We start from the raw sequence: 19,174 nt of genomic DNA, 5'->3' as shown, positions 1-19,174 counted from the left end.
TATATATATATATATATATATATATATATATATATATATATACATGAAGTCAGAATTATTAGCCCCCCATTGAATTTTTTCTTCTTTTTTAAATATTTCCTAAATGATGTTTAACAGAGAAAGCTAGATTTTTTTTCGAAAGTCTACAGTACAAACCCACGTTATTGTCACGATGCAGTGATGAGACGAGGACAAAAGGTAGGATTGAAGTGCAAGATTAATGATACAGTCTTTGTGAAGTCTTACAAGGTATCAAATAAACAAACAGAAACAAAAAACGAAGCTCAAACAAGACTCTGAAACATCTCTGAAACATCAACATAACAAAACATCCACATGACATACAAAGACTCCGTGACAAACTCAGATAAGCAAGGTGAATTTATAGTCCAAACCAGTGTTTCCCAACCCTGTTCCTGAAGGCACACCAACAGTCCACATTTTCCAACTCTCCCTAATCAAACACACCTGAATCAGCTTATCATAACATCAGAAGAGACTCCAACACCTGAAGTTAATGGGTCAGATAACGGAGACATCTAAAATATGTAATGTTGGTGTGCCTCCAGGAACAGGGTTGGGAAACACTGGTCCAAACAATCCATAATAACCGGTTTCAGCTGTGTGTGTGTGATTAACGGAAATGGAGTCCGGTGTGTGCAAAGCGGAATGTAGGGAATTGTAGTTCATTATGGGTCTGTAGTTCACCAGAGATAGCTAGTTAAGTCTTTAAATGTCACTTTAAGCTGTATAGAAGTGTCTTGAAAAATATCTAGTCAAATATTATTTACTGTCATCATGACAAAGATAAAATAAATCAGTTATTAGAGATGAGTTATTAAAACTATTATGTTTAGAAATGTGTTAAAAAAAATCTGCTCTCCATTAAACAGAAATTGGGGAAAAAATAAACAGGGGGCGAATAATCCAGAGGGGCTAATAACTCTGACTTCAACTATAAATATGTCAAAAGAGTTTACATTTTACATCCCTACAAAGTTTTACATCCCATTACCTCCGCATCGTGCTATTTATTTCATTAATTTAATGTGCTTGTTATGCAACGCAATCTCATCGCACTCTTTTAGAGCGCATTATTGCTTTGTATAAACGTGCATTATATTTGCCCCCGTGCAAAGTTGACATAAACAAGGTGAACACATTTCCCACAATGCCTCAGAAAAAACAGGCTCGTTTCCTGGCACGTGCACTTTTTTCCTACGCACATTTGATCTGAAGTGTTAGTTTAACGGCCTCGCATCAGATCTGTCAATTTTAATATTAATCCTCTTTAGCCCGGAGAGAGGTGCGATGCATTATTCAGAGACAGTGACTTCATTATGGGCCAATATTCTTTCCAACGAGTTAAGGAGAGCATCGTGAATGGAAAAGAGCGACTAAAGCATGACAGGGGACATCATTATTCAAGTGTTTAGAGCCGCGTACTGTACCTCTCGCGCGCGCCTGACTCTTTAATGCGCTGGGAAAAATTCATGATGGTGCTTTATTGAGTCTTCACCATGGGATTGAGGTGAAGCTGTGAATGAGATCTTCATACGCTGCATACACACATCTTTTTTTTTCTCTGTCTGTCTGTATACGTCTCGTGAGACTTGGATCACAGCGAGGCTTCCAATATATCATGTTGTCAAAGCTGTGATTGTTAAACACCGTTGAAGTGAAACAGCTTTTTTTCTTTCCCCCCATGTAAAACGCAGATTAGTGTATTGTCTTACACTTGTGTCATTTGTTGCTGATTTCAGCCCTAGAGAACATTTGTAGGCATGCTTTATTAAACACAGCGTCATTCATTGCTGTCAGAGATGTTTCGTTTGCCTTGGGTTTTGTTTAATTCATGGGAACTGTTACTCTGAGAGGACGTGAAGGATGATGGGAAGGGAAAGAGAGATTTTTTTTAGTGCTTTCTTTTACAAAGCTTTTACGCTTTCTGGCTAGGGTAGTGCATTTGCCAGAGAAACTTTTGGGAAATCTTAATTTATTTATTTATTTTTTTGGCTGAACACGTTTTAAAGGAACACAACTTATTTATTTATTTATTTATTTATTTATTTATTTATTTATTTATTTATTTATTTATTTATTCAATCATTTTATTTATTTATTTATTTATTTATTTATTTATTTATTCAATCATTTATTTATTTATTTGTTTATTTATTTATTTATTTATTTATTTATTTATTTATTTATTCAATCAATCATTTATTTATTTATTTATTTTATTTATTCAATCAATCATTTTATTTATTTATTTATTTATTTATTTATTCAATCATTTATTTATTTATTTATTTATTTTTAATTTTTTAATTTTTTAATTTATATATTCAATCAATCATTTATTTATTTTTTTATTTTTTTATTTTTTTATTTTTTTTATTCAATCAATCATTTTATTTATTTATTTATTTATCTATCTATCTATTTATTCAATCATTAATTTATTTATTTATTCATTCATTCAATCATTTATTTATTTATTTATTTATTTATCTATTTATTCATTCAATCATTTATTTATTTATTCATTCATTCAATCATTTATTTATTTATTTATTTATTTATCTATTTATTCATTCAATCATTTATTTATTTATTCATTCATTCAATCATTTATTTATTTATTTATCTATCTATTTATTTATTCAATCATTTATTTATTTATTTGTTTATTTATTTAGTTTTATATTTGGAGCAAGCACAATGCTTTTGTGAGAGAATGAATATGATTTGAGAGAGAAAGCTAAGTTTGTTTTTAAGCAACGCAGCTGTTTTGCGACGCAACAATGCAAATTTTTTTAAGTTTGTGAATGTGCAAACATTATTAAAAACAAAACCTGCATTTGTTTTGAACTTGTTTTGCAGTTAGTAAACTTTGTAACAGATTTTTTTAGTAATATTATTTAATTTTATTATTATTATATACACTGTAAGAAAATCCATAGTTTAGTAGTTTTTCGTATTTTGTGATTTTTATTTTTTTATTAATTATGCTTTTGAATTGCATTATGAGACCTTAATCCTTCTTCAAACCTTAAAAAGTTGGAAAAAGTGACTTTTATAAACATTTTTAATAGTTTAAAGTGATATATCGTCTGGGTTGGTGTTGTATATTATTCTGCAAAAACCTGCCTGTACGTTTTCTGTTATTTTACAGACTTATTTCTCTTATTATTTCTGATGCATGTTTCAAACGACTAAAAGTCACTTTGTTAAACTGTAGAGCTGAATTTTCAACATCAAAAGTTGACAGAGCAGAGATCAACACCCCATAATGCAATTCACAATCGTAAATAAACAAAAAACACAAAATGCGGAAATGCAATTAACATATATTTACAGTATGTATATATATATATATATATATATATATATATATATATATATATATATATATATATATATATATATATATTATTTATTTACTATTCAATTATTTATATTTTTATATTATTTATTATTGTTTTGTTGACGTCTATAAAGCCGATTTGACACAATTTGCACTGTATAAAGAGCTACAAAAATAAAGAAAATACAAAGTTTCTCTGGCAAACACAATACTTCTGCATATGATTTGAAGAAGAAGGGATGTACACTGTAAAAAAAGATCTGTAAATTAGCAGTTTTAGTTTCTTTAAATTAACAGTTTACGCTGTTCAGTTTTGTGATATATGTTTCCTCCAACAGCTTTTGATGTTAAAAAGTTTCTAAAATGTCAACGCCAATTGCCTATTGGTCAGTGATCGAGGTCATTTGCCGATTCTAACCCCCCCTCTGCTACCCATGTGTTCTTGTCTCAACTCCACTGTCCTATATAATAAAGGTGAAAAACCCCTAAAAAATCTAATTATAATATTTTTTTATTGACATTTTTAATTGTTTGATGTTTACAAGGGAAAAACCTGGTAATAAATTGCCAGTACATTTTTTGTTATTTTATTATCTTTAATTCTCTTTGTATTATTTTTTATATATATATATATATATATATATATATATATATATATATATATATATATATATATTGGATTCTTGTAAATGTATTGTTTCAAACTTCTAAAATGTCAGTAAAATAACTTTGTTAAACTGCTGAGTTCAAAAGTGAACAGGGCAGAGATCGAGTTCCCATAATGCAATTCATAATCATAAATAAACAGAAAAACTAAATTACGAAATACGAAAGTTGATAATTAACCGATATTTTTAGATAATTATTTATTTTAGATTAAATTATTATTTGCTCAGAAATTTCTAGAGCAAACACAAAAGTTTTGTGAGAAACTTGTTTACCGAAATGTTTACAAATGTTTACCGAAAAATGGAACGCTTCTATGGTGAGAGCAGTAGCTTTTATAAACATTTTGTGAGAAAATCCAAAGTTCTGTCGGGAAATGCTAATTTATTAACAAAAAAACAACAACACAAAGTTTCTTGGGTGTTCTTGACTGCTTTTCCAGTGAAACGTTTTGCGAGTTTCTGTGTTTTTCTCCTTTTTTTCTATCACAATATCCATTAAAAATGTTCTGGTTTATACTTTTTACATTCTACATTGCTTCTTTTATTCAAATCAAAAACATATAAATGAAGCATCTAGCACTGGACAAAAATGAATCCCAATTAATTAAATCCAAAATAAAAGTTTGTTTTTACATCATTTAAGTGTGAGTACTGTGTATGTTTATTGTGTAAATAAATACACTCAGTCATGCATATATGTGAGATGTGTTTATTTCTATTTAAAAACTAAATATATGTGTATATGATACAAATGATATATTTATTTATGTAACTATGTAACAAAATAGTTTTGTTTCTATCACATATACACAATAAATAAATATAATACACACACATATATTATGTCAAAACAAACTTTTATTTTGTATGCGCTTAATCACAATTAATCTTTGCCCAGCACTAGATGCATATGTAAAGATTTAATTGTATACAACTAATTGTAGTTGAAAGTTCAAAAGATTTATTTACATTATGCACAGTATTATGGAATACAAATCAGTCTCATTACTAGTCACTGTTTATGTTGTTGCATGATTTTTTTGTCTTTAATGTTATATACTGACTTTGGTGGTGTGTTAAAGTCAGCTAAAATGAATAAGGCCAGATCCTCTCATACAGTTGAAATCAGAATTATTAGCCATCCTGATCTATTAGCCCCTTGTTTATTTCCCCCCCAGTTTCTGTTGTAAACATAATAGTTTTAATAACTCATTTCTAATAACTGTTTTCTTTTATCTTTGCCATGATGACAGTAAATAATATTTGACTAGTTATTTTTCAAGATACTAGTATTCAGCTTAAAGTGACATCTAAAGTCTTAACTAGGTTAATTAGGCAAGTTATTGTATAACGATAGTTTGGCGTTAATCGAAATAAATATTGCTTAAGGGGGGTAATAATATTGACCTTAAAATGGTTTTTAAAAAATTAAAAACTACTTTTATTCTAGCCGAATTAAAACAAATAAGACTTTCTCCAGAAGAAAAAATATTATAGGAAATACTGTGAAAATTTCCTTGCTCTGTTAAACATCATTCGAGAAATATTTGTAAAAAAATTCACAGGAAGGTAATAATTTTGGCTTCATCTGTTTGCGGTTTTAAAACATACCTGAAGGCTAATTTGCATCTGGGTTGTTTTGTATGGATTTGCATCCTTTTTTGCTACTATCCGCAGTCAGAGCACAAACAACAAGTTTATCGAAGATGTTTTTGTCGTCTTGTGTGTGTCCGTCTGAGTGTGACATTAAAGCGCGAGGTGTGTGAAGGATCACAGGCAGGTGCTGGTGAGGCCGGTGGCGCTGGTGGAAATGTAAACACACATGTTTACTCTTTCTCTCTCTTTTTCTGTTTGCAGTTCTGCCTGACTGCATCGCTGAGGCACCCAGGTAAGCCAGAGTTCACTACCTGCTTCACACTGTCACTTTATGGCTTTTCTGACGGCCCTACGCCAATACGTGCGGCTGCATTCATAAAAACTTAGGTCACTCTTAGAAAATAAATAGTATTGCTTTAGATTATAATGTGTTATATGTTACATAAATTGAGCTTTACTCTTAGCTAATCTAACTTCACTTTAAATCTGGTGTTTTTTGGATTTTATGAAGTGATTTTGGTTGTGAAATGAACCATGGACATGATTCACTGATCAGTTCTAGGTGATTTAAAAAGGGTTTGTATTATTTTATTGGTTATTAAAAACTGCTTTGTTTGTATTATTTTTTGCTATTTAATTTTTTAAAGAAATATGTTGTAATTGTTTTCTAATTTGGGTGGTACGGTGGCTCAGTGGTTAGCACTGTCACCTCACAGCAAGAAAGTCGCTGGTTTGAGCCTCGGCTGGGCCAGTTGGCATTTCAGTGTGGAGTTTGCATGTTCTCCACATGTTGGTGTGGGTTTCCTCCTGGTGCTCCGGTTTCCCCCATGGTCCAAACACATGCTCTATAGATGAATTGGATGAACTAAATTAGCAGCAATGTATGAGTGTGTGTGAATGAGTGTGCATCTGTGTTTCCCAATACTGGGTTACGGCTGGAAGGGCATCCACTGTGTAAATATAATAAAAATCGAGCAGTGCAAAAAAACCTAAACTACCTACAATATATATATATATATATATATATATATATATATATATATATATATATATATATATATATATATATATATATATATATATATATATATATATATATATATATATATAAATACACACTGACTGACAGACAGCTAGATAGCTAGCTAGCTAGCTAGCTAGATAGATAGATAGATAGATAGATAGATAGATAGATAGATAGATAGATAGATAGATAGATAGATAGATAGATAGATAGATAGATAGATAGATAGATAGATAGATAGATAGATAGATAGATAGATAGATAGATAGATAGATAGATAGATAGATAGATAGACAGACAGACAGTAAGACAGACAGACAGACAGACAGACAGACAGACAGACAGACAGACAGACAGACAGACAGACAGACAGATAGATAGATAGATAGATAGATAGATAGATAGATAGATAGATAGATAGATAGATAGATAGACAGACAGACAGACAGACAGACAGACAGTAAGACAGACAGACAGACAGACAGACAGACAGACAGACAGACAGACAGACAGACAGACAGACAGACAGACAGACAGACAGACAGACAGACAGACAGACAGATAGATAGATAGATAGATAGATAGATAGATAGATAGATAGATAGATAGATAGATAGATAGATAGATAGATAGATAGATAGATAGATAGATAGATAGATAGATAGATAGATAAATAGATAGATAGAGAAAACAGCATCGCAAATTTTCGGTTGACTGAAAAGCAAATCAAAATGACCGTTATGTTTATAATAAATATAGAAATTTTATAAATTACAATTTTAATTAATTTTTTTATTGCAAATAGTTTAGGTTTTTTTGCACTGCTTGATTTTTATTTGCAGTTCTTTACTGAACTTGTTGCTATTGCACTCCTGGTTAGACCTAAACTGCATTTCGTTGCTTTGTACATGTACATATGTAATGACAATAAAGTTGAATCTAGTCTAATCTAATCTAATCTTATTACATTATATACAGGGTTTATACAGTCCTGGAAAACCTGGAAAAGTCATGACATTTCGAAAAGGTATTTTCTAGGCCTGGAAAAGTTAACAAATAAACCCAAAATGTTTTGGAAAAGTGATGAAAATTTGTTAAACAATTATCTGTGTACTTGAATATATTGGAGATGAACTTAACTTATACTTGACACAATATTTGACAGGTAAACTTGAAAAAAAAAATAGGTTAAAAAAGTAATAACTTCAGAAATCAAAAGCAATTTTAGCTTTGCCTCTCTTTCACTCGCCTTCACTGTAATTCAAGATGCATTTTGAGTGTCATGTCCAGACACAATATCTAACTTCAGAGGTAAGATATTGTGGGTGCTAAAGGCTAATTTGTGCTAGTCAAGTCTTGTGAAAACCAAAATTATAAAATTTTCATGCAGACAGCTAGACACTTTCTAAAAACTGTTTTACGAATATGAAAATAAATATAACCTACATGGATTGTCACATATTTTTTAAAATGCTCTAATAAATTTCAACATGCATTTTTTTTCTTATTCACCACGTGTACGTAGACATTACATTAAACATGAAACAAGATCATGAATATTTACCTAAAAGTTTTGGAAAAGTCATTGAAAAGTCATAGAATTTTAGTAGTAGAAATGTGTATGAACCCTGTATATTATTTATTCATTCATTTTCTTTTCGGCTTAGTCCCTTTATTAATCTGGGTTGCCACAGCGGAAGGAACCGCCAACTTATTCAGCATATATTTTACGCAGAAGATGCCCTTCCAGCTGCAACCCAGTATTGGGAAACACCCATACACACTCATCAACACACATACACTATAGACAATTTAGCCTATCCAATTCACTTATCGCACATGTTTTTGGACTTGTAGGGAAAACCGGAGCACCCAGAGGAAACCCACGCCAACATGGGGAGAACATGCAAAACATGCTGTGAGGCGATTGTGCTACCCACTGCGCCACCGTGCTGCCTATATTATATTATATTATATTATATTATATTATATTATATTATATTATATTATATTATTTTATATTATATTATATTATATTATATTATATTATATTATATTATATTATATTATTTTATATTATATTATATTATATTATATTATATTATATTATATTATATTATATTATATTATATTATATTATATTATATTATTTTATATTATATTATATTATATTATATTATATTATATTATTTTATATTATATTATATTATATTATATTATTCATTCATTTACTTTTCGGCTTAGTCCCTTTATTAATCTGGGGTCGCCACAGCGGAATGAACCGCCAACTTATCCAGCATATGTTTTACGCAGCAGATACCCTTCCAGCTGCAACCCATCTCCGGAAGACATCCTTAAACACTCATTCACACTCATACACTATGGACAATTTAGAATTCCCAATTCAGCTGTACAGCATGTCTTTGGACTGTGGGGGAAACCGGAGCACCCGGAGGAATCCCACGCTTATGGGGGGAGAACATGCGAACCTTCTTGCTGTGAGGCAACAGCACTACCTACTGCGCCACCGCTTCGCCCTATATTATATTATATTATATTATATTATATTATATTATATTATATTATATTATATTATATATTATTGTTATTATTGTTATTATATTATATTATATTATATTATATTATATTATATTATATTATATTATATTATATTATATTATATTATATTATATTATATTATATTATATTATATTGTTATTATATTATTGTTATTATTTATATATTATTGTTATTATTGTTATTATATTATATTATATTATATTGTTATTATATTATATTATATTATATTATATTATATTATATTATATTATATTATATTATATTATATTATATTATATTATATTATGTTATATTATATACTTAAATTGATTCCACTAACTTGCACTGAGTTAACATTTATTTCATTTCCACATTTATTAAAACATCAAAATCAAAACTTTTATCTGTAAACATTATTTAATTTGCTTTGAGCTAACATGTAACATCTGCTTTTTCTACTTCTATTTACCAATGTTATCAAATGCTAATTTAAAATGAAAATATATATATTTCTCATTGTTATATATATAAAAAAACATAATAAACATAATAGTTTTAATAACTCATCTCTAATAACTGATTTATTTTATCTTTGCCATGATGACAGTAATAATATTAGACTAGATATTTTTCAAGACACTTCTATACAGCTCAAAGTGACATTTAAAGCCGTAACTAGGTTAACTAGGCAGGTTAGGGTAACTAGGCAAGTTATTGTATAATAATGGTTTGTTCTGTAGACTATTGAAAAAAAATATAGCTTAAAGGGGCTAATAATTTTAAACTTAAAATGTTTTTTAAAAAATTAAAAACTGCTTTTATTCTAGCCGAAATAAAACAATTAAGACGTTCTTAAGAAGAAAAAATATTATCAGACATACTGTGAAAATTTTCTTGCTCTCTTAAACATCATTTGGGAAATATTTAAAAAAGAAAAAAAAATTCTAAGGGGGGCTAATAATTCTGACTTCAACTGTATTTCTCATTGTTAGCTTGTGTTAACAAATGAGACCTTATTGTAAAATGTAACCATTATATGCGATGCAATGAGATCTATGCATTTTCAAGTGTGATTTAAGTGTTTGAATATTTTTTTGTCTTTATTTTACTGCAGCTCAACTTGTTTTGTGCATTCCTTTTCATGCATGTTGTGTTCAACTCACTAACCTTTTTCAGATAGCGGCCTACAGCAAACATTTAATTCTCTGTATCATGCCTTATTATGCAGCGTGATAGCTGATAATAGCAACAGATTTCTCATTGAAAATAATGAGCCAGTTCATGCTTCAGTGTTTTGGACTCTGTGTTCACACATAAGTTCACACATGAGGATCTGTGATGCTGAATTTCTTAGTCACATCTTGCGGGGAATTTCAGATGCCGTCCTGGTGAGTTTTGTAACAAACTCTCAGGCTCATCAATCATAGAGGACCAAATGACTTTCACAACCCATTTTTACTTTTTCATGTGTGTGTGTGTGTGAAATCGGATGTTCAGTGAGACAAATTGTGGGGCGAGGCTTGATTTGATCCATTGGGAATGGCGAAAAGTGCTCTATTATAAGTGGTCGGAGAGGAGGGGGTGAAAAATAAGAAGGCCAAAATGGAAAGTCGGTTCAGAGGTGGAATTATTAGTGATTTTTTTTATTTTTGTGTGTGTGTAAATCCAGAAAAAGTCGGATTTGATTTAATGTTGATTTGAAACATCATTAATCCATTTCAATCTGTCTTATCAGAGAGAATTATGGCTAAATTATAAGTGCGATGTATTAGAAAAGGAGACTCTAGTCTATGTCTGTGAAAAGTTTGAGGTTGGTAATATTTTTAAAATGTAAAGCTACATTTATTTGATTTAAAATTGCTCTGAAAGCACAGATATTGTAAAAAAATAGTCAATTTAAAATAACATTTAAAGTTTTAATTATATTTAAATTTTCATTCATTCCTTTGATGCAAAGCCGAAATTTTAGAAATCCTTCAAAAGTCATAATTTATGTCTGGTATTATTATTAACAATACTTTTTTTTTCTTTTTTTTTTAAGGCAAGGCAAGTTTATTTATATAGCACATTTCATACACAGTGGCAATTCAAAGTGCTTTACATAAACAAGAATAAAAAAAACAAGTATAAGAAAAATAAAAACAAATAATAAAAATGGTAAAAAAATAAAATAAATAAGCATATGTATCCTTTTGGGATACATTTTAGGAATCTTTGAGAAATATACAGTTGAAAAGAGCAAAAGAAAAAGATTTAATTGAAATATTTAATGATATTTATAATGTCTTGCCAGTTAAACTTCAATTTTGATCAATTTAATGTATTCATATATATTTTGACCTTACAACAAATAAGACCTTCTTGTAAAATGTTAACATTATCAACAATGCGATGAAATTAAAGGTGTTCTGTATTAGAAAAGGAGACTCCAGTCTATGTCTGCAAAAAGTTTGAGGTTGGTAATATTTTTAAAATGTAAAGCTACATTTATTTGATTTAAAAATGCTCTGAAAACACAGATATTGTAAAAAATATTTATACAATTTAAAAAAACATTTAAACTTTTTATTATATTTAAATTTAAGAGATTGTAGCATCATGCAGTCCTTCAGAAATTATAGTTAATGTCTGGTATTATTACTGTTATTATCAACAATACTTTTGGGATAACTTTTTGGAATCTTTGAGAAATATACAGTTGAAAAGAGCAAAAGAAAAGGATTTATTTGAAATATTTAATAACATTTATAATGTCTTAACAGTTAAACATCACTTTTGATCAATTTGAAGTTTTCCATTTACTAATGTTAACCCATTAATTTAAGCTGTAAAAATATGTTTCTCATTGCTCATGTCAACAAATGAGATCTTGTTGTAAAATGTTATCTCAATGCAATGAAATTAAAGGTGTTCTGTTTTAGGAGACTCTAGTCTAAGTCAGCAAAAAGTTTGAGGTTGGTATTAATTTTAAAATGTAAAGCTACATTTATTTGATTTTAAAAATGCTCTGAAAACATAGATATTGTAAAAAAAATATTTATACAATTTTAAACACAGTTGAAAAGAGCAAAAGAAAAGGATTTATTTGAAATATTTAATAACATTTATAATGCCTTAAACGTTAAAGGTCACTTTTGATCAATTAAATGTATTCTATTTACTAATGTAAACCCATTTAAATTTAAGCTGTAAAAATATGTTTCTCATTGCACGTCAACAAATGAGACCTTATTGTAAAATGTTACCATTTTAAACAATGCGATGAAATTAAAGGTGTTCTGTGTTAGAAAAGGAGACTCCAGTCTATGTCTGCAAAAAGTTTGAGGTTGGTAATATTTTTTAATGTAAAGCTACATTTATTTGATTTAAAAATGCTCCGAAAACACAGATATTGTAAAAAAAAATAGTCAATTTAAAATAACATTTAAAGTTTTAATTATATTTAAATTGAAATTTTAGCATCATGCAATCCTTCTGAAATAGTAATGAATGTCTGTTATTATTACTAAAAATACTTTTTAGGAACTTTTGAAAAACATAAAGTTTAAAAGAGCAAAAGAAAATGATTTGTTTGAAATATTATTAAAATTATTATAATATTGTACTTCTACTGCTTCATATCTGCTTTTTATGTTGCCTCTTGGCCAGGTCGTCATTGTAAATGAGAACTGGTTTTCAATTAACTTACCTGGTTTTTATTATTATAAATATTATAATTTTATAAACAATTATACGTCACTTTTGATCAATTTAATGTATCCTTGCTGTATAAAAGTATCAATTACAATACAAAAAATACCTCTTACAGTATTCTGATTAAAATGAAAATTCAGATTTTTGTTGTTTAGTTAAATTTTTACAGCAATAAACAAAGAATCCGATAAACTTACGAAACTTACGAAAGCAACTATATATATACTTATATATAAAAAACGGGTGTCCATAACTGAAAAAACAGGATCATTTTCAGCTTTAAAACCTTATTATCAACTTACTTCAGGACATTTAAGTGTCGAAACAAAGCTTTTGACCCGTTCTGATCTCATGGGTCAAACTAATTAGATCTCCGCATCTCTACCCGTTGATTTGTGACACGACGCCTCCATGAAATGACCCTCGCATTCTGATTTCAGCTTGCATTTGGGAGCGGGTAAAAAGCGGACGGCCGCAGAAGGGGCTCGCGGGGCGCCAGTCAACAAGCGGAAATCACTCCTGATGAAGCCTCGCCACTACAGTCCCAGTCCCTGCCCCAGCGAGGGGAACGGCGAGGACCTGGCAACCGCACAGGACAAAGACGCACCCAGGAACACTGACACTCCAGCAGGTAGACAGATGTCCTGTTGTTTTGTCTGTTTTGATGAACAATTGACGCTGAATTTTAAACTACCATCTGTTGCATTCATATATTTGTTTCCCTCCTCCTTCTCCTCCTCTCCTCCCTCATATATTCGTCCATCACTGGAAGTTGATCCGTCAGGCCGTATTTTTTATGTTTTTTCTGTCTCGTCCCCCCCCCCCCCCCCCCTGCACCCTGCATCCGGTGTCCAGATTAAGGCGATTTTCCTCCGCTCAACTACTTTTGAAACCCGGATTAAAAAGTAGCTGCCGCCGGGTTGATTATGCAGCCTGGAAAAAAAAGTGTTTTTTTTTTATAAGCAAGTGCGCTTGCTTGCATAATTATGCAAATAGGGTAACTGAGAATAGAATGCACCAAATTATATTGTGCCTCGTTGACAAAAGAGAGTGATCATACACTCCAACAACAAAACATTTTTGGCAAGGAAGCCACGCAAATGTTAAAGTCGATATTACGTTTTAAAGCCGTCTCCTTTCTAGAAACAAAATGCTGCCATTTCCTAATGAATCAAATTATGAGCGCGCTGGCAACAATACCCATGCTTTACATGTGTACCTCCACACCCCTATAATCTGCACTTATTTGGTATATTTTTAACGATGTAACCAAGCAACAAACGTAATTGTCCCTTTCGAAAGCTTTTGTTAGACCATCGAACGCAGCCCAAATATACATAATTAGGCATAATGTGTGCGCCTCATTATTGGACACATGTGGGTTGTTAAATGGACAACAAAATAGCTCAATAAATTGAACAGCATCATTGGAAATGGAATTTATTTGTTTCTCTGATTTCATATTACCCACAATAATCATAACCTTTTTTTCTCTCTATCTCTCTCTCTCTTTTTCATCACCCCCCCCAAACACACACACACACACACACACACACTTAATTTAGTATTATTTTCTGAAGTTGCGGAATGATTAGGAAAATCTCATTTGTCATATTTCCCTGCTGTCTTGCAACATGTTGGCTTTGCGTGTGCCAAAGTGCACTATTGAAGAAGTGGAGGGGGAAAAAAAACAAGGAATTAAAAAAGCATAATGCGCGGGGTGTGACTGGGAGTGGATGGCGACTGGGACTGCAGAGAATTTAATGGATCTGTAGGGGGACCAGAGGGGTATGTGAATTTCAAGAGAGAAAAAAATGGAAAAGCAAAGGCAGGGGACGAATTAAAGGGGTGTAAGGCTTCCATTTGGTGCTGTTGTGTGTGTGTGTGTGACTCCAGCCAAGCTTCTGGTCTCCATACACACAATGGTAATGGTTATTCTGGAGTATAAACCATTCACCTGTTCCAAAACACAAACCACTCTCTGCATCCAAGCATTTTTCGCCCTTGTTCGCTCCAGTCTTTTTTTTTTTTCGCTGTTCTGTATTTTTTTTTGGTCAGGGCTGTATCTCCATCTGGATGGCAGAGAACTCCTAATCATCTGCTCTGTTAATTGTGTCTTAGCATAACTGGCGAACTTTTCATCTGCGCTGGACCGCTTTGGGTTTTCACACCTCAAACTGCTGACAAAAGCGACAAAATCGGACGCGTTTTTAAGTGCGTTTTGCGGTGGAATCCATGCTTTGCTTTTGGATTAGGCGTCCAGATGCTTCATGTTAATGCTTGCTTTTGTGTTACAAGCGCTGATTCTTGAGATGCAGGACAAATGGGCTAAAGACATTAACGCTGTTAAGGTTTTCAGGTTTTTTGCTTCTTTCCTTTTCTCTCAAAAAAGAGATTTTTTTCTTCTTTATCACTCTATATGGATCAACAATGACAGATGCAAACAAAAGGAGTATTAAAATGCTAGATATTTATAATCAATGAAGCATTCAGCTACGATTTAAGAATCAGTTGAGATTTAAACTGATTTTCAGCGCTGTCTTTTCAGTTTCAGTGACATCTTGCCAAAATATGATTGTTTTGACAAAATTATTGTGTTTGATCACAGATGTTTTGTGTTTCTGGAGTTGTTAAGCTAGAAAAATACACTTAAATACACAGATGTAGAATACCTTGACTAAATTAATTGCTATTTTCATATATAACGTATGAAAGCTGGTGTATTTTTATGAAATTGTTATCATAATAATGATCTATTATATATTTATTATTTTTTGTTATAATATTTGGGTACATATATAAAGTCAGATTTATTAGCCCCCCTGAATTATTAGCCCCCATTTATTTTTTTCCCCAGTTTCTGTTTAACGGAGAGCAGATTTTTTCAACAGCTTAAAGTGACATTTAAAGGCTTAACTAGGTTAATTAGGTTAACTAGGCAGGTTAGGGTAATTAGGCAAGTAATTGTATAATGATGGTTTGTTCTGTAGAGGCTTTTCTATGGTTAGGCTTTTAATAATGACCTTAAAATGGTTCATAAAAAATTAAAAACTGCTTTTATTCTTGCCGAAATAAAACAAATAACAAATAAGACTTTCTCCAGAAGAAAAAATATTATCAGAAATACTGTGAAAATTTCTTTGCTCTGTTCATTTGGAAACATCATTTGGAAAATATAAAAAAAAAAAAAAAAAAAAAAAAAAATATATATATATATATATATATATATATATATATATATATATATATATATATATATATATATATATATTTAATTTTTTATTCCAGCCAAATTAAAGAAATAATACTTTTCAAGAAAAAAATATATTATATGAACTACTGTGAAATTGTCCTTGCTCCATTAAAGAATTTCTAGTGAAATGTTAGAGAAAATAAAAGAGAACAATTTTATCATTACTATTGCGTTCAACTATATATTAAAAAGTATAAAGAAAACATATACATGTATATTGATTAGAATGTATGGCACACAATTCATCGCTAAAGAATATATATAATAATTATTAGAATTAATGTTAATTCTTTTTAAAAAAATAATAAGTGCTGTTTAATGCAGAGATTTTTTAACACATTTTTGAATATAATAACTAAACTAAGCACATTAATTAAATATAATTTTAATAATTTTAATAAACTAATTTTGTCATTTTGCAAGATACTGGTATTTAGCTTAAAGTGACATTTAAAGGCTTAACTAGGTGTTTTAGGTCAACAAGTTATTGGACAGAAGTGTTTTGTTCTGTTATTAGGGGCTAATAATATTAACCTTAAAAGTAGTATTTAAAAAAAAAGGATAAATAAATAAATATTTAAAAATGTTTTTATTCCAGCCAAATATATAAAATAAAAAAATGAAATGAAATACAGTGAAAAATTCTTTGCACCGTTAAAACATTTCTTGTGGGATATTAGAAAAAAATATAGGATAACAATTTCATGAATACCATCACTAATATCATTGCCTGATTAGAATGTATGGCACACATTTCATCTGTGAACATTTAGTGCAGTATATATACATATATAACTATTATTATTAGAATGAACTACAATTACTGTTAGAATTAATATCCTTTTTAAAAAATATTTTCCAAGTGCTGTTTAACGCAGAGATTTTTTCAACACATCTTAAAAACTAAATTAAACACATTAATTAAATTAAACATAATTTTAATTACTAATTTCGTCATTTTGCAAGATGCTAGTATTCAGCTTTAAGTGTTATTTAAAGGCTTAACTAGGTCAATTAGATCAAAATTAGGAGAATTAGGCAAGTTATTGGACAAAAGTGATTTGTTCTGTTATTAGGGGCTAATAATATTAACCTTAAAAAAATAAAATAATAATAATAAGGATATATAATGTTCTTATTCCAGGCAAATTAAAGAAGTAAAAAATATTATATGAATTACTGTAAAAAAAACTTTGCTTCCTTAAAGCATTTCTTGTGGAATATTAGAAAAAAATAAAGGATAACACATTTTACTTAAACCATGACTTTGGGCGCGTTGGGTCTTAGAAAAGCGCATTATAAATAAAATGTATTATTATTATTATTATTATTATTATTATTATTATTATTATTATTATTATTATTATTATTATTATTATTATTATTATTATTATCATTATTATTATTATTATTATCATCATTATCATTATTATTATTATTATTGTTATTATTATTATTATTATCATATTATTATTATTATCATTATTATTATTATTATTATTATTATTATTGTATTGTATTATTATTATTATTATTATTATTATTATTATTATTATTATTGTTATTATTATTATTATTATTATTATATTATTATTATTATTATTATTATTATCATTATTATTATTATTATTATTATTATTATTATTGTATTATTATTATTATTATCATTATTATCATTATTATCATTATTATCATTATTATCATTGATGTTGTTGATTATTGAACATGTTGCCTTCAACTGTAGATAAAAGAGTATAAAGAAAAACATACAGTAAATATATTAATTGATCAGAATGTATGGCACACATTTCATCTCTCAAGAATCAGAGCAGTAACATTCGACGCGCGTATACAACTGATTGCAATTCCAAAAATAAAAATGGACGAGATTAACCGGGCCCCTTTTCTTTGAGCAGCATGCATTAAAACTATAATTATCCACACAAACAGAATCAAAATTTAGGTTGTACGCTAGCATTATGCTTTTGCATTTGTACAGCGCCAGCGCAGACCTCTGCGACATTATGCCGGAGTTTTGGCATGGTTTTGAGCAAATCGGCAAGCACACTCTAACCCCTCAAAGCCTGGTTTCCATTTTTGGCAAGAGACGGGTGAGATTGTAAATGCCACTGAGCTCTCTATCCCCCATTTAGGGATGTTTTTTTTTGGGGGGGGGGGGGGGGGATTAAAAGCAGGACTACTTTATATGCTCTTTAAGACTAGCAACTGTTTGTTAAGGCAGTATGATCCCATTAGAAGCCCCCGAAACCGCATGTGGTGCAGCCAAAATGCTCTAATATCTAATCAACTCAGTGGTTGCATATGGTTGGGAGGGTGGCATAAGGCTCTCTAAGAGGATAGATGTATCTCGTGTTTACGCTGTATTTTGAACTTTAAACCCTGCTGCCCAAAGAGCTTTAACCCCGGCTGCTAAGTTTCAGTAGAGGATTGTACAGTAAAATCAATCCAGCTGATAGTTTCCTTTTGTTAATCATTGACTCAGTTACTTAATATAATCGGGGCTGTTGCCATTCCAGAGTCGTTTAAAGGTGATTTTAAGGGATAAAAGGTCTGAGATTTGTCAAAAAAAAGGAAGGAATTATTCAGTTTATAAAGCCAAGCCAAATAAGCTTTGAGGATTTATCAAAAGGAGTTACTGTAGTGTATCAAATCAAGCTTCTGTATGATTAGCGGTTATATATATATATCATGTAGTCTTATATGCGTTGTGGACAAAATCTGATCTGGAGTTGTGTATCTTGAACAGATGGAAGATTAAATTAAGAAGGGATATGTTTATTTATTTATAAAATCTAAGAATGCACTTTTGAAAGGTCGAGATATGTATATGGTGATGATCTCAAGTTTGGAGGGAAACTATACATGGTGTTTTAGAAGTAGTCAAGAGTTTACTAATATGTTTGTTTTTTCAATTGGAAGACATCTATCTGTCTGTCTGTCTGTCTGTCTGTCTGTCTGTCTGTCTGATGTTCTGTCTATCTATCGTTCTA

At 30.0% G+C, this 19,174-nt stretch overlaps 1 protein-coding gene across 2 annotated transcripts in view; it reads left to right on the top strand.

Annotated features, from left to right (window-relative positions):
• Positions 1-19,174, top strand: part of st18 (ST18 C2H2C-type zinc finger transcription factor) — a 131,851-nt gene that overhangs the window by 66,108 nt on the left and 46,569 nt on the right. For both annotated transcript variants that reach the window (XM_056451178.1, XM_056451179.1), the window contains 2 exons: positions 5,896-5,926; positions 13,351-13,541. In XM_056451178.1, the coding sequence (XP_056307153.1) occupies positions 5,896-5,926; positions 13,351-13,541 (222 nt within the window). The remainder of the gene's footprint in view (positions 1-5,895; positions 5,927-13,350; positions 13,542-19,174) is intronic.

Source organism: Danio aesculapii, chromosome 24 (assembly GCF_903798145.1).
Source record: "Danio aesculapii chromosome 24, fDanAes4.1, whole genome shotgun sequence".
Lineage (NCBI taxonomy): Eukaryota > Metazoa > Chordata > Actinopteri > Cypriniformes > Danionidae > Danio > Danio aesculapii.
This window is presented reverse-complemented; position numbering and strand designations above follow the sequence as displayed.